The sequence below is a fragment of the Idiotropiscis lumnitzeri genome, chromosome 11 (assembly GCF_059441095.1).
Source record: "Idiotropiscis lumnitzeri isolate Australia: NSW breed Sydney's pygmy pipehorse chromosome 11, RoL_Ilum_1.0, whole genome shotgun sequence".
Lineage (NCBI taxonomy): Eukaryota > Metazoa > Chordata > Actinopteri > Syngnathiformes > Syngnathidae > Idiotropiscis > Idiotropiscis lumnitzeri.
The window spans coordinates 10720395-10733735 of record NC_142401.1 but is presented as its reverse complement, the minus strand read 5'-3'; the positions used below and the strand labels follow the sequence as shown (position 1 = coordinate 10733735).

At 41.7% G+C, this 13341-nt stretch overlaps 2 protein-coding genes and 1 long non-coding RNA gene across 3 annotated transcripts; all 3 read right to left on the bottom strand.

Annotated features, from left to right (window-relative positions):
• Nucleotides 1-277: 277 nt before the first annotated feature.
• LOC148327349 (uncharacterized) lies at nt 278-1516 on the bottom strand. Its single transcript, XR_015845826.1, has 4 exons — nt 1448-1516; nt 1322-1348; nt 1024-1046; nt 278-570 (listed from the first exon to the last, which is right to left on the bottom strand). It is a non-coding gene; the product is annotated as an uncharacterized LOC148327349 (long non-coding RNA).
• A 705-nt stretch (nt 1517-2221) lies between these two features.
• Nucleotides 2222-8079, bottom strand: LOC148327348 (proliferation-associated protein 2G4-like). The gene is made up of 13 exons (XM_088309903.1): nt 7849-8079; nt 6727-6855; nt 6525-6630; nt 5575-5644; nt 5392-5484; nt 5251-5314; nt 5096-5174; nt 4850-4928; nt 4358-4491; nt 4176-4270; nt 3969-4096; nt 3371-3424; nt 2222-3228 (listed from the first exon to the last, which is right to left on the bottom strand). Exons 1-13 carry the CDS (start codon nt 7928-7930, stop codon nt 3166-3168), a joined length of 1176 nt encoding a protein of 391 aa, XP_088166029.1. The 5' UTR covers nt 7931-8079; the 3' UTR covers nt 2222-3165.
• Nucleotides 8080-9224: 1145 nt separating this feature from the next.
• On the bottom strand, nt 9225-12224 carry apof (apolipoprotein F). The gene is made up of 2 exons (XM_088307967.1): nt 12032-12224; nt 9225-11553 (listed from the first exon to the last, which is right to left on the bottom strand). The coding sequence occupies exon 2, from the start codon at nt 11534-11536 to the stop codon at nt 10295-10297; it is 1242 nt and encodes a 413-aa protein (XP_088164093.1). The 5' UTR covers nt 11537-11553; nt 12032-12224; the 3' UTR covers nt 9225-10294.
• Nucleotides 12225-13341: the final 1117 nt, after the last annotated feature.

Here is a 13341-nt window from a genome sequence, read left to right as displayed (position 1 = left end):
ACAAAAGCAACTCTGTCACTTCCAGAGAACAGTAAATGGAGACATGGCCAATGCATAATGGGTTGATTTCACCCATTTTACCTCATACTCTACAAATGCAATATCAGAACACTACATTCAGATTAGCAGGTATGCACAGCATATAGTAAAAAAAACAATAAAAATGGTTTCCAGCTTTACATTTGAAGACTATTAAATAGCTCGAAATGTTCACGTGGGATCAATGCACTAGTGACAGAATTTTTTAAAATTCACCAATAAAGAGGGGACTTGAAGCAACATTTGAAACAGTGTTCATTTATTGTTCAATACACCAAACGACAGTTGCCAGATAAACGATGTAGCATGGTCCATGAACTAAGTGGCTGCAGCTCCGATGTCAGGTGCCAGGTCAGTGCAATTTTGTAGACCATCACAGGTGGGTGGATGAGGCATGTGGTTTTCAGAAACCAAGTTGGAGGTGGCCCATCCCTCTGGATTCAGCCATACAAGAAAGTCCAACAGGCTGCAGCCAGCACGGTGAGGGTTTACTTGGACCTCTGCCTCATCTTTCTCCTTTTACGCTTCAGCCTGAAAGGGAAGGAAAAAGGGGCGTTTTGGGAAACTCCTAGCAACATTTAATACAAGTCACAAAGAGCCCCTACTACAAATACAGACTCCCCATGTTCCACCCATTTTATTTTCAGAGACTCAAAGTACGTGCAAACTACAACCTTCATAGCCAATTAAAGACACCACAATAAACGTTCCAAGACATGGGTAGTGATCAGTTTTCCAGTATGCCATATCAACGTAAAAAACATACACATTTGAAATAAACAACTAGGTGCAAATTTGAACCCAAAAAAATATCATTTTTGGAAAATCAAATTCATAACGAAGGATCAAAAAACCCAAAGTAAAAATTTTCACTATGAATCTCAACCTTTGGATAGTAGCCTTCTGAGACTTGTTATACATGCCTAATTACTTGTTACTTTACAAGTGCAATAGAAAAGCAAAGAAAATAAGTTTTGTGCTTACCTGCGCATGCGCTTCTTCCTCCACTGTAAGAAAATAAATCGTTAATGTAGTCAACACGTGCTGCAGCATGCCTGTTAGATACCAGTTACAAGGAGCAGTAACAATATAACCTAAAAAACGACTATTTTTCCCTTTATTACGCAGGACAGAAGGCCCACATTGTGAGCAAACCACTAACTACTTCTCACTTACTGGCATACAACACGGTTGGGCCTGCAAGTAGCATTAGCATTTCCGCTCACGACTATATTCAGTTTTTTTAAGTGATGAGCGACGGCAACAAACAAAAAGATCTTACCTTAGCTCTCATCGTGTGGAGAAGAGTCTGTTCAAGGGAGGAACAAAATAATATTAGTAGCTGTGGATGATGATTAAACTTTTAAGATTCGATTGGATTGAGACGAGACAAAGCAGGATTCAATACCTCACAGCGAGAAGAGCAATGGAAAGAGGAAGTGACGAAAGACGGGGCTGTACTTATACGAACTGTGACGTCATGTTTAAGCGCCATTTATTGAGTGTAGTCTTTAGCATGACGGGAGTTGTAGTTTTACATTTTACGCGCATACGTATGGGTATATTAAGGATTACGAACTGATCCAAACGCAAGTCTTCAAAGGGAACACGCTATGACCATTTTTACGCTTATTGTTTCTTTAAAGAATCGATTGCGTTGGGGAGGCTTATATAATATATATATATTAAAATTTTTCGTCGATAAAACAAAATAAACTTAATTTTACATTATTTATTAACCAGCTCATTTTATATATTGTTTTGAACAGGAAACTGAAACTAGTTATTTTCTTTTTTTATCTTATTCATTTTGGAGAAATTAATAATACGCACAAGTCGCCGGTAAGAAGCAAATTTTGTTGTGTTGACGTCGTCTGTTTAACGACCAAAAGCTGATGTGACCTGTGTTTATGAACATCGATGGTTGGCTGCCACACTTAACAAAAGATTAGCGCAGCTAAATGTCCGAAATAATCACTAGTCTTTTAGGGGGGAGAGTATTTTAGTACTGATGTCATTTTTACATGAAAACCTATTATATAATTGACAATATTAACGTCAATAAAGTGTCCCTTTATGTATACTGGAGAATCAGTTATGCCATGCATTTATGCAAACAATGACTATTGTACTCGGTTGGACAGACACAGGCAGAAATGCACATAATAAATGATAGTAAATGTTAGGCATAAATATACCTTTATTGAAAACAAACAAATATGAAAAGGTTCATTGTAATTATTTGAAAAGTCATTTGCCCACTGACTGAGCTACACTGCAGGACTGCGCATTTGGACAAATGTGAAGCCACGTCTTCTCTCCTCAAATCTGAGATTCTCTCTTCAGAAGCATAAAACCTGCATAGCTTCTCTCGTCAAGCTTTCATGGCAGTATGTTTAGCATTTGCTCCCCAACACCTGCTTTCCCTTTAACTTCTAAACTTGAAAGTGGGAGTATTTTTTGAAAACAATGATCGGACCAGGATGAAACATGTCTGTGACACCAATAACCTTGTAAATACTGTCATCTGCATTCTACACTTATGGAACTACTCTAACATTGTCAACGTTCATGAGTGACAAGCACCAAAAATAACCCTTTACTGTATGTCCATTGAACAAAGCAGAAGATCCACAGGATGACCAGACTGACATGACTTAACATGTCATTCTCTAATTTGGTTGATCAGGAGAAACATGGCCCCAGAGACGTGATGTATTCCAATTGGATATGTGCTGAAAGCAACAGCTCCAATAATTCTTTAATCAAATTTGGACAAAAAAAACAGAAGGTTAGTCCCATTAATGCCCAATGTAAGCTTGAGAAGTTTTAGAGAGGGACGTTTCAGCGGTAACTAGTAGGGTGAGGGTGATTATTATTATTATTTTTAGAAACAAGCACACTCACTTATTTCATTTATATCCTTTTCTGTAATGCAGTAAAGGGTTAGGCATCCAAGAGTTCAAGAGACAAAGTCGCTTATGAAATAATTCATTTCCAGTTCCAGTGCTTGCTTTTGTAAATTGGACAAATTGTGAAATCAGCTCTTCAGAATGACTGTAGCGCAGCAGGGTAGTTTTCTTGCTTCTCTTTGGGCTCTTCTTGCATGGTCGGGAAGGCAGTTATTCATTCTGCTGCTTCTGTTTCCTCACTTGGCTGACCTGCTGCATTTTCTGCCGTCTTTGAGGCCTGAAGGAAGTGGCGGCAAAGAAGTGGATGAGCACAGTACGGCTACCTCATGCAGCTTCAACAGTTGCCACTGATAATAAATGTGAAATATCTTGATGGGACAAAGATGGTCTGTAAAGGCCCAATTGGGTTCAGAAAATACCTTCTTTTTCTTTTTCTTTTGCGTTTTCTTGCTTGCAGAGCTCTGTAGTAAAGTCTAGAAAAAATGACAAGTGTTAGTCTCGAATAATTCTTGCACTTTATAAGCAGAGTCTTAAGTGGGTTACTGGCATACTGCTGTAACAAATGCCAGTGTGCGCCGCGCGAGTTTATGTTAGCGAAACCTCACTCTGAGCCTTTAAATGAGGGTGCTGCCCGCTGAGTTAGCGGCTCGGGCTATTAGCTCAACGCATCGACTTAGGAGCTGGTGACGAGGGTTCTATTTGTGAGCCTGCCTATGGCATTTTGCAATAGCAGCGAGCTGGAGCAAATACAAAGTAATGTGCTTGTTTGAAATACATGTGTAATTCTCGTTGGTTTATGTTTAATTCGACAGTAAACCTAAACTAGAAGAAGTAAACAGCTTGAAGCCTCTTTTTGGAAGAACGTGCCAAACTGCTGAGTGGATTTCGCCTCTCGAATTATTGTTCCCATGACAAAGCAAAAAAAAAAAAGAGAAGGGGGGGGGGGGGGACTCTAATCTGTGACTCGCTGAACACGACCCAACCTGCGGATTTTTCTTCGCAAGCACTCACTCGTACCCTTAGCTCTGCATCCTGGACTTCATGCTCTGACTTGTATAACTCCGGCTCGAAGGGCCCGCTGGTGATCCTGTGAGGCCCGTTGGCCATCAGCAGCACTGTGAACTTAAACTGAGCTACAAACTCTCCTAAGACGAGAAGTGGGAGATCAATGAGAAATTCAAACAAATGCTGAAGAGCCAAAACACATTTCAGGGGGACCCTTACCCTCTTTCTCGTGTAGGACGCTGAAGGGCTGCAGCAACTCGTGCTTGGCACATTCCACAACTCCTAGTCGGGCTTTAGCCTCATCCTCGAATGCTCTGAGTTAAACAGGACAAAAGCATCGAGTAATCAAGCCCGTTTCTAAGCAACTATTTTGGAATGAAAGCAGGTGGTACTTTTCTTACCTAAGAGTGAAGGGCATGGCATCGAAGCGGCGTTCAACCTCACTGAAGAAAGTACGGGAAGTCTTCATCTTCAAGCCGTACTGTTTACTGGGGTCCCTCTTATATATGGTGGTCCTCAGACCTCCATCTCGGGCCTAAAATAGATATTGTATTAGGCCTATACACTTTGCCGAGAATTTATTTGGTCATAAATTTTAGAGTGGAGCAGCATCACCCATCCCCTTAGAAAAACGTAACCGACAAGTATACTCGTCAATGGCTGTGAAGAAGCTTAAATGAGCATGCTATGTGAAGTGATGTGTGTGGACATTCATGCACACTTTAACGTAATATCAGAGATATAATGGGAGTAGAGTGGGAGACGCCACACAGACGCAAACGGCACGTTGTCATTTTGGAATCGGAAGATTCAGTTGAGCGTTCATAAAGCGCCTCCTGTGCTTTGAGGGGAAATCGGGAGGGTTGCCTTCAATGCAGTATTAACTTACTGACCTTCCCTTCTCCTGTGCTGACCAAGACGTCCATAGCGTAGACTTCATGCACCTCAAACTCTGCCTTCTCATGATCCTTCCTGGCACCAGTAAAACAGTCAAAGGGTGAAAACAACAACAGCAACCAATAATTTGCGGCAAATTATCTTGTGGATGCCCAAGAAACGGCGACTAAACTCATGGCAGTCCCCAGTTTGAGAACCCCTGCTTTGAAATGCCTTCCTTAAATAAGAAAGAAAAAAAAAACCTTTGTTGGTCTGTTGGGTTCTGAATGATGGTCTTCTCTCCATCGATGACATGCTGTTTTAACTGATGAGACAACATACCTTCAAGAGAGAAATATCGAGATATACCAACATGCTTCAAGATCAGTGACACAAAAAGATATTGTGAGGCACGCACCCTCAATCGGTGAGCATTTGAATGACTGAGAGATCTTCCCCCAGGCCTCTGTCACCTGAGTATTCTGTATTTGAGAAAATGAAAGCATGTATTATCTATCTAATTCTTCGGTGGATTCAAAACTCTTTGACGCGGACGTACCTGGTTACCAGGTTTGACGAGGCGAAGAGCAGCTTCGGCGCACAGATGGGCCGCTTTGATGACGTCGGCTTTGCGTCCTGTGACAGGGTTCTCCTGCAGAGGTCAAAAAGTTTACAAGTTCGTCTACAAGGAAAAAGCTACATGAAATGATAGGCGGTGCGCTTAAAGTTAAAGTGTTGTCACCTTAGTGGCTCCCACCACAAAGCTGTGAGCAACGTTGGCAATGAAGCCATCAACGTGAACGCCCAGGTCACTGGAAAAGTAAAGATAAAAAGATTCATTTGATCAAAATGCAGAGACTATAAGGCTCGTTTTTTTTTAATTCTTGGCGGGGGAGTTGGAATTTTGAGGAGCCACTTTTTGCACATTAATCCCATGTATCATAAACACGTCTTTTATTAAACAATAAAAATCGGACAATATTTCTTTTTGATCCAATTAACTCGTTTTATTTCTTAAATTCACAATGTGAATGGCTGCAAAACGTTTTTTTCTTGTCCAGAAACAATTTCGGTGCGGCAATTTCAAACAAATACAAATTTCAGTTCAGTCTTAGTATTTCTGGTCTTTTACCAAGGCTAAATGGATTTAAAAACTACTACTCTTATTTAATTTTGAGAAAATGTATTACCTCAAAATCAAATTTGAGGACTGTATTGTGAAAGCAAACAAAAAAATAATTACTGACAAATATTTTAATAATTTTATACTACAATAATCTACTTTTAAATTTACAGGCCACTCCTGGTTGAAGTACACTGTAACGCAACTTATTTATTTTGGGTTACTGGTTCTGTTTGACGAGTGTTGTGTATTTATATGAATGACACACCTAATTACTAATTCATGTCTATTAAGAGTGAAGGTTATCATTTGAAAATATTTGACATTTTCTTGAAGGCAAAACAGACTTTATATAAAAATAACATGCCGGTGGAGTGAAACACACACCTAAAGTGAGTTTCATTCCCTCAAGTCCAATCTGACTTGTTGTTTGCGACCGACTACAGACAGGAAGACAAGATGGAAAAGGCAACATACTTTAACAAATATGCAAGACACAAAGAGGAGGAGACAAAAATGCTCGAGACACAGGAAAAGGGGAAGGTGCGAAAGATGCAGCGAAGGCCTACATTTTGACCAGATCTCCATCTTTAAGTGTGTAGTCGGGGTCACTCTTGAGGGGGGAGAAGTGGCAAACACAGTTATTGACGGACACACTGGTAGGAAAGGCAATGCCTAGAAAGGGAAAAAGATGTTTTTTTTAATTTGTGAATCATCCAGAGCATCACACAACTGACATTGTGAATCTTGAGTTGATAGGGCAACTCCTACCTTTTTTAATGTCCTTCTCCTTCTTGAAAACCTTTCCAGTTTCAACCATGATGTAGGCGTCACCTTTGTCACATAGGCTGAGCACAGACACACCTGGCTTGGCTGTTTCCACAACCAGACGCAGGGCCTCTGAGGGGAGGAACAGAAATAGGAAGTATTGAAAGCAGGAAGATAAGGAATACAAATTTAAAAAGATCTGCTCTATCCAGAGGACAACATGCGCCCCAAAAGCACCTGAATGATGATGTCATTGTTAACCACGGCGACTTAATTCGAGTGGGCTGTTTATACAATTTCTATACTTTTACCGAACGCAAGCAAATTTAAAATGATCTGTTAACTAGGGTTACTAAATATATGACTAGCTTCAAGAATTCCGATTCCCCATTATGAATGTGCCGTGAGATATCATCAGATATGCTGTGGAAAATTATCCAGTTGTGCAGACTTGGACTGAAACTCAAATACAACAGCAAATGGATGTTTGTTCATCTATCGACATATGACAGGTAGAACAATTAATTGATCTTCCACTAGGTGGCAAATGGAGAATTTATCCATGAATCAATAATCAGGTATACAGTACTTTTTTTACGTTGAATTTTGGTTTGGTGGCATGTCATTAGACGGTTCCCAGGGTAAAATGTGTAACTATGCTCAATAAAGTTGGGAAACAGGTTTAATCCACTAAATTAACAAATTACAATCGTTTTGTTGCAGAAAAGAATATAAAAATATGCTTATTCGTGCAACTATGTCACAAATGCCTTTCCTTAACACTACAATTGTGTGACCTATAAGTAAAAGTTGCCAGAAATCAGAGTTCATGGTGATAGTGCAAGAGCATGTTTGAGTTGCACATTTCAGTATGGCACATGAATTGAATGAAGAAGCTAACTTTTCACTAGCACCCAATTTGTGTTATTTTAGTTGCACGTTGGCCGTCAAAAATAAACAAAAGAATGAACATTAAGCGAAGCTTTGCCTGCACCTGCTAGCGAGTTAGCCAGTTAGCATGCTAGAAGCTAGCTCGCGTAGCATATGTGTGCCTCGCATGTAAACCACATGGCTGCTCTTGAACAGGCCAACATGAGCAGTGCAGCGAACATGACGAACACTTACGGTTGGCGATGTCGCCCCCCATCTTGTACTTGGTGACCACGAGGTCTTCGGCAATGGTCTGCTCCTGCTCGTCGTCGGACATATCGACAGAGTTGGAGTTGCAAATCGAGCGTAAAGTGATCCAAATCCCGGCGGCTGCGCTCTGGCTCCAGTCGACTAGCTTGCTCTCACTCAAGCCCGGTTGCCGCCACACCGGACCCGTCCGCCCCCAAAGCCCCTCCCACTAGAAACTGACGTACCTACGTCACAACGACGACGAAAAAACCCGCCAAAATGCAGTTGGGACGTGGTCACCAACCTTTTTTTCCGCCGCGGACCAGTTCATACAAGTCCCTAACTTTTGCGAACCGCTAACGGGGGTTGTGGTATGGCCTCGTCGCATCTTGCGCAGAGCGGACTTTGTAGTTGTGCTCATTTAACCAGCTTGTGGGTTTAATATCAGGGTAATGCGACTGAGACTGTTAGATAGATATCTTAACATGCGATGTCAAGAGTCCGATGTAACGGAGAGAAGCCGGTCACTTTTCAAAATAAACAATTTTTAGCCACGAATAATACATAACTTTGTTTTCTCTTTCATCTGTGCAGCCTGCCGCTGCCAGGTGCTAAGTGGCCCGCGGCCCGGTGATTGGGAACCATGCAATAGAGCATGTGACCCTCTCGCCTTGACTGACAGTACAATTTAGTATAGTACAAAGTGACAATTTAGTATAGCACAAAGTGAGATATGTCAGCACCACCGCCCTGTTGGATGTGACTACCTTAATGCTGGCCTAAACACTAGAGCCTATAGTTCCAACCTCACTTGTAATGTTTGATTCATGATATTGTATTAAATAATTTACAGCATTGTATTATCTGCACTTGAAATAATTTCTCCTTGCTGCACTGCTTCCAGTACATGTGGACGTTTTTTTAATTTATTGGCTAATCAAATTAATACCTCCAAGTGTCGCCAAGTCAATCTATTTTTGCCCAGTACTTCTGTAATGATAGAGAATAGAAACTTAAAGCTCGAGTTCAAAGTTTAGGGAGATTGAATGTTAACCGAGGGAAGTCACTCTTTTTTTTAAAGCTAGATTAAATACGTCACACACCTTATATTCAATTACTGCATTTTTTTCATTTCCGTGACTGATCTGGATAATAGTTCCAATAAAACAATATAATTGTGTTTGTTTATCAGCACTGAACAGAAGTGTTGGGCTCTATCAAAAAAAATCTACTGCGGTGCCGTTTTTTACCACGAGATGTCAGACTTGTGTTTCTCTCTCTCTCTCTCTCTCTCTCTCTATCTCTCTCTCTCGTTGTCCCTGTCTCAGAACGATACACGATACTAGGGACACGTGAGCAGTGTGCAAATGATGAGGCCGAGCTGCTCTGTTCTTTATCTTTAACAACATACATTCAACACTTGTATTCATTTTGTTTAATCCTATTTGTTTTACTAGCATTTCTAAATGAATGAAAAAGCAAATTTCGTCTGAAAAAGCAAATTTCGACCTCACGACACAGACTAGCGTCTCCAAAATATATGATACAAAATTTGTGTAGAAGAAATTTCAAATGATCTTAGTGTCAAACAAAATATGTCATGCAAACCATTCCCGCAACCCAACCCAGGATAAGCGGCAAATAATGGATGGAAAAACCATTTTGCAAAAACAAGCACCCAAGATACTTCCGGATGGCAGAAAGGCGATCGACTACCACACTGACTTATTCTTTTAATTATGACCAAAAACTTGGTGTTTGGGGATTGTATTGCCAGATATATAGTACACCAAAGGTTTTGTCTTATTTTTCTATTAAATTAATTTAATAAAATCTAAATTTAGGCAGGGGAACTGTGGCTATAGAGGATAAATTGAGTGAATGTCCTAAATAATTCTACAACAGAAGATCGCAAGAAGTAGTAATAACTAAGTAGTCCACAAGAGCCCCTATCCAACTTGTTTTTTGTGTTTCCCTCCTCCAATGGACCTGTTTTACATGATCAGCTCATTAGCAATCTTTGCAGAATTTTGAACACAAATCTGAACATTTGAATCAGGTCCTTTGGAGAAGGGAAACGTGGGCTGGATAGGAGCTCTCAAGGGGAGAACTTCCCTATCCCTGCCATAAACATTCCTAAAGGGAAAAACCATCGTTGAAATTGTTAAAGACAGTTTTCAAGTTACGTGTAAAATGTTTAACTTGTGTTATTTAGCAAAACATAATGGCGAGCCTGCTAGCTAACTTGACTGCACTATTTTACCGTCAAAAATCGCAATCCTATTGACATCTATTTTTCAACTGATGCTTCTCACTGGAGAATTCTTCGACATAGTGTAACTTCCGATAAAAAGTACTAAAAAACATTGTGGAGTGGAAAGCAGGTTAACGCTACATGAAAATAATATCATAATGAGGACATCACAGTGATTATTGTCATGGCATATTTCGATTACTGTACAGTAAAGACACCATCTTCCCATCTGGACTGGTTGACCAACACATCATCTTCATGCTTCAAAGAGCCAAGTAGGTACTTGACCCCAGCCTTGACGCCTGTCTTGACACCGGCCCCGAGAGCGTAACCAGCCACACCGGCGGTGCCACCGGTGGCGACCATGAGGGCATCTGTGCCGAGGTCCACGGCAGTGAGCACGGCTCTTTCTTTGGCCGTCTCGGAGCAGTTGACCGATGCGTAATAAACAGCTGTACCCAAATTGTAGAGGGTGCTGACTGCAGGGATCCACTCCATCACTCTGTACACACGCTCCTCATTTTGGTTGATGCATGTCCTCTGCAGGCCACGTCGTAGCCGTCGAGCAGAGGCGCTGGTGGTTGAAAGCTCAGCGCTACACTGATGGATCCAACAATCTGTAGCATGAGACGGTAGGATGCGACTGCCTTTCTTGAACACCGCCTGATATCGTCCAGGGAGCCCGCCACTTGTGACCCCAGCACACATGAACCCCATCCTTTCACAAGCGTCCATAGCCTCTTCCAGCCCACCATTGGTGTCGTGGACAACTCCTCCAAGCAGCATGGTTCCATTAACCCGGGTCCAACCGTCGCAAGTTTGCCTGGTCTTAGCTCGTCCGGAACTTTTTCCCACCGCAGCCAGCTGGTGAATGTTGAACATGACGGCATATAGGTGGCGCTCTTCTTCGCTCTCCTGAGTGGCTGTTTTCGGCTTGGCTGGGGACTTTGTCCTCTGGATCAGGTCTTCCACTTCAAGGAGGAGTTTGTTGGTATTGGCCACCCCGAGCAGACCGTACAGCTTGACCACAAGGAGATGAGCCTCCTTTGGGCAGCCAGCCACCACCAGCACCGGCACCAAAGACAGACCCAGAAGTTCCTGAGGGAACCTGGAGGATAAAGGATCATCAAGACCACTAGCTGACAGCAGCTCCCCACAGCTTATGTTCCTCTCATTGTGGAAATCCGGAATCTTCCCCTGCAGCTTTGCCTTTAGGATGGATACCACGTGTTCGGCTGAATTCTCCGCCGGTCTAAGCGTTGATTCTGAATCAGGCTTTTCTGCAATAAGGTGACCAAACTGTGGCTGTGTTGGACGAGATATTTTGCCCATCCTTCCAGCTCCAAGAATCCCACTCGGAGAAGGCTGCACCTTGCACAGTGCTTGTTCACTGAGCAAGAGCAGGATCACAATCAGCCACTTCCACTTGGAGGCCATCATTCAACTCTTCCTAAAGTCTGGAAATAAAACACAATCAACTTACTCGGAAATACTCCTTGTTAGACATCGGATCAAGTTATTGGGACTTTCCTATAAAGTAGGGGTGGGCAAACTACGGCCCGGGGGCCACATGCGGCCCGTTAAATGTTTTAATCTGGCCCGCCGAACTTGAAAATAATTAAATGAATGAAAACCTTGTTAATGTTTTATTTTCTAAATACTGCGGTGTATCAAAGACATATATTTTGTCATAATCCTTTCACTTACATTTAAAATTAAATTCTTTTTTTTTCTCTCAGATTAGGTGAGGTTACTAAAACACTCCATCCATCTGCTCCTGGCCCTGCCCCTTTGTCAAATTTTAGAACCCATTGTGGCCCGCCAATCAAAAAGTTTTCCCACCCCTGCTATAGAGAAAACAAAAACAGCGTAAAGACAGTTGCAGGAAAAGTTAATATGAAGCATGTTCTGTCGTAATCGCGACAGTTTGCCTACCTCAGTTAATCGAAGCAGAGTCCACACGGTAGCCTGAAGTAAAACTGAGAAGACTGCTGACTGTAGGATTCTTCTTTTTGTCCTCTCCACGGCTTTGTCTCAAATTCCACGCAATCTTTCCCCAACCACCAATGAAAATCCCATTCTTTACAGAACATCCCATCGCCCTCCTCCTTCGGCCTCATCTGCCTTTGCACTTCATTCTTCTCTTTGGCCCCATTGCTCACAAGGGAGACGAGGCCTGGAATATTGATTCACGTGGGGAAAAGTCCATGTGTTGCTCAGGCAGTTTTGTTTGTCTGCCCCGCTTGACTCTCACCCCCTCACCAGGTTTTGTTTTTGACCCAAATACTTGAAAGCACTCTCCCCTCCTCGCGCCGCCAGCTAATTTAGCTCTTGCAGTCGAAGGAAAGTAAGGCAAACGGAGGCTAATAAGGTGAAGGTTCTCAAATTCAATGCGCTCGGCAGTGTCATTTGGAGTCTCTCTGTTCTTTTAATGTAGGCGTGGGCAAACTAAGGCCCGGGGGCCACATGCGGCCCATTAAACGTTTTAATCCGGCCCACTGAATTTGAAAAGAATTAAATGAATAACCCTTGTTAATGTTTTATTTTCTAAATACTGTGGTTTTTCAAAGACAAATATATTGTTGTAATTATTTTTTTCAATTTCATTTAAAATTAAATGTATTTTTTTTCTCAGATGAGGTGAGGTTACCAAAACACTCCATCCATCTGCTCCTGGTCCGGCTCCACTGTCAAATTTTAGAACCCATTGTGGCCCGCCAATCAAAAAGTTTGCCCACCCGTGTTTTAATGTATTCAATAATGCCACTTTCAAAGCTTCAACTTTACACTTTATTGAGCACTGTATCCTACCATCAGAATCAGTCAGCTGTAAAACATGCACGTGAATTCCAAATGCAAAAATCGTGTGAATGCACACATTGCTGCAACTAACCCGCATGAGCACTCTTCGATGATGTGATCCAAAAATAATGAAGTACAATCATTTTTGTTGTTGAATCACTGCCAAAATCTAATGACAGCGACAAACAATGAGAGTGTTGGCTGTCTAAAGGTTACATTTTCATTCAAACCAAAACAGAAACGAAAGAAGCTAAGGGATGTGATTATGTCAGTACTAATTGACTGGTGTGACAGGTTGTGATTCCAGTTGAAATAAATGAAGGTAGGTTTGTCAGCAAGAATATTGGTAACACTTTCTACAAACACTCCATTTGTTGACCTTGGGTTACTTCAACAATAAATTGCACTTATAGTGATTAAAGTAAATAGCCTAAACACGCACT

What these genes read in the sequence shown, in the direction of transcription:
- apof (XM_088307967.1), bottom strand. Translation starts at nt 11,536, where the DNA reads ATGATGGCCTCCAAGTGGAAGTGGCTGATTGTGATCCTGCTCTTGCTC.
- LOC148327348 (XM_088309903.1), bottom strand. Translation starts at nt 7,930, where the DNA reads ATGTCCGACGACGAGCAGGAGCAGACCATTGCCGAAGACCTCGTGGTC. An exon ending in GGAGAAGGACATTAAAAAAG is followed by an intron (nt 6,631 to 6,726) that starts GTAGGAGTTGCC and finishes TTCCCTTTCTAG; the next exon opens with GCATTGCCTTTCCTACCAGT. An exon ending in GCCATGCCCTTCACTCTTAG is followed by an intron (nt 4,271 to 4,357) that starts GTAAGAAAAGTA and finishes TGTTTAACTCAG; the next exon opens with AGCATTCGAGGATGAGGCTA.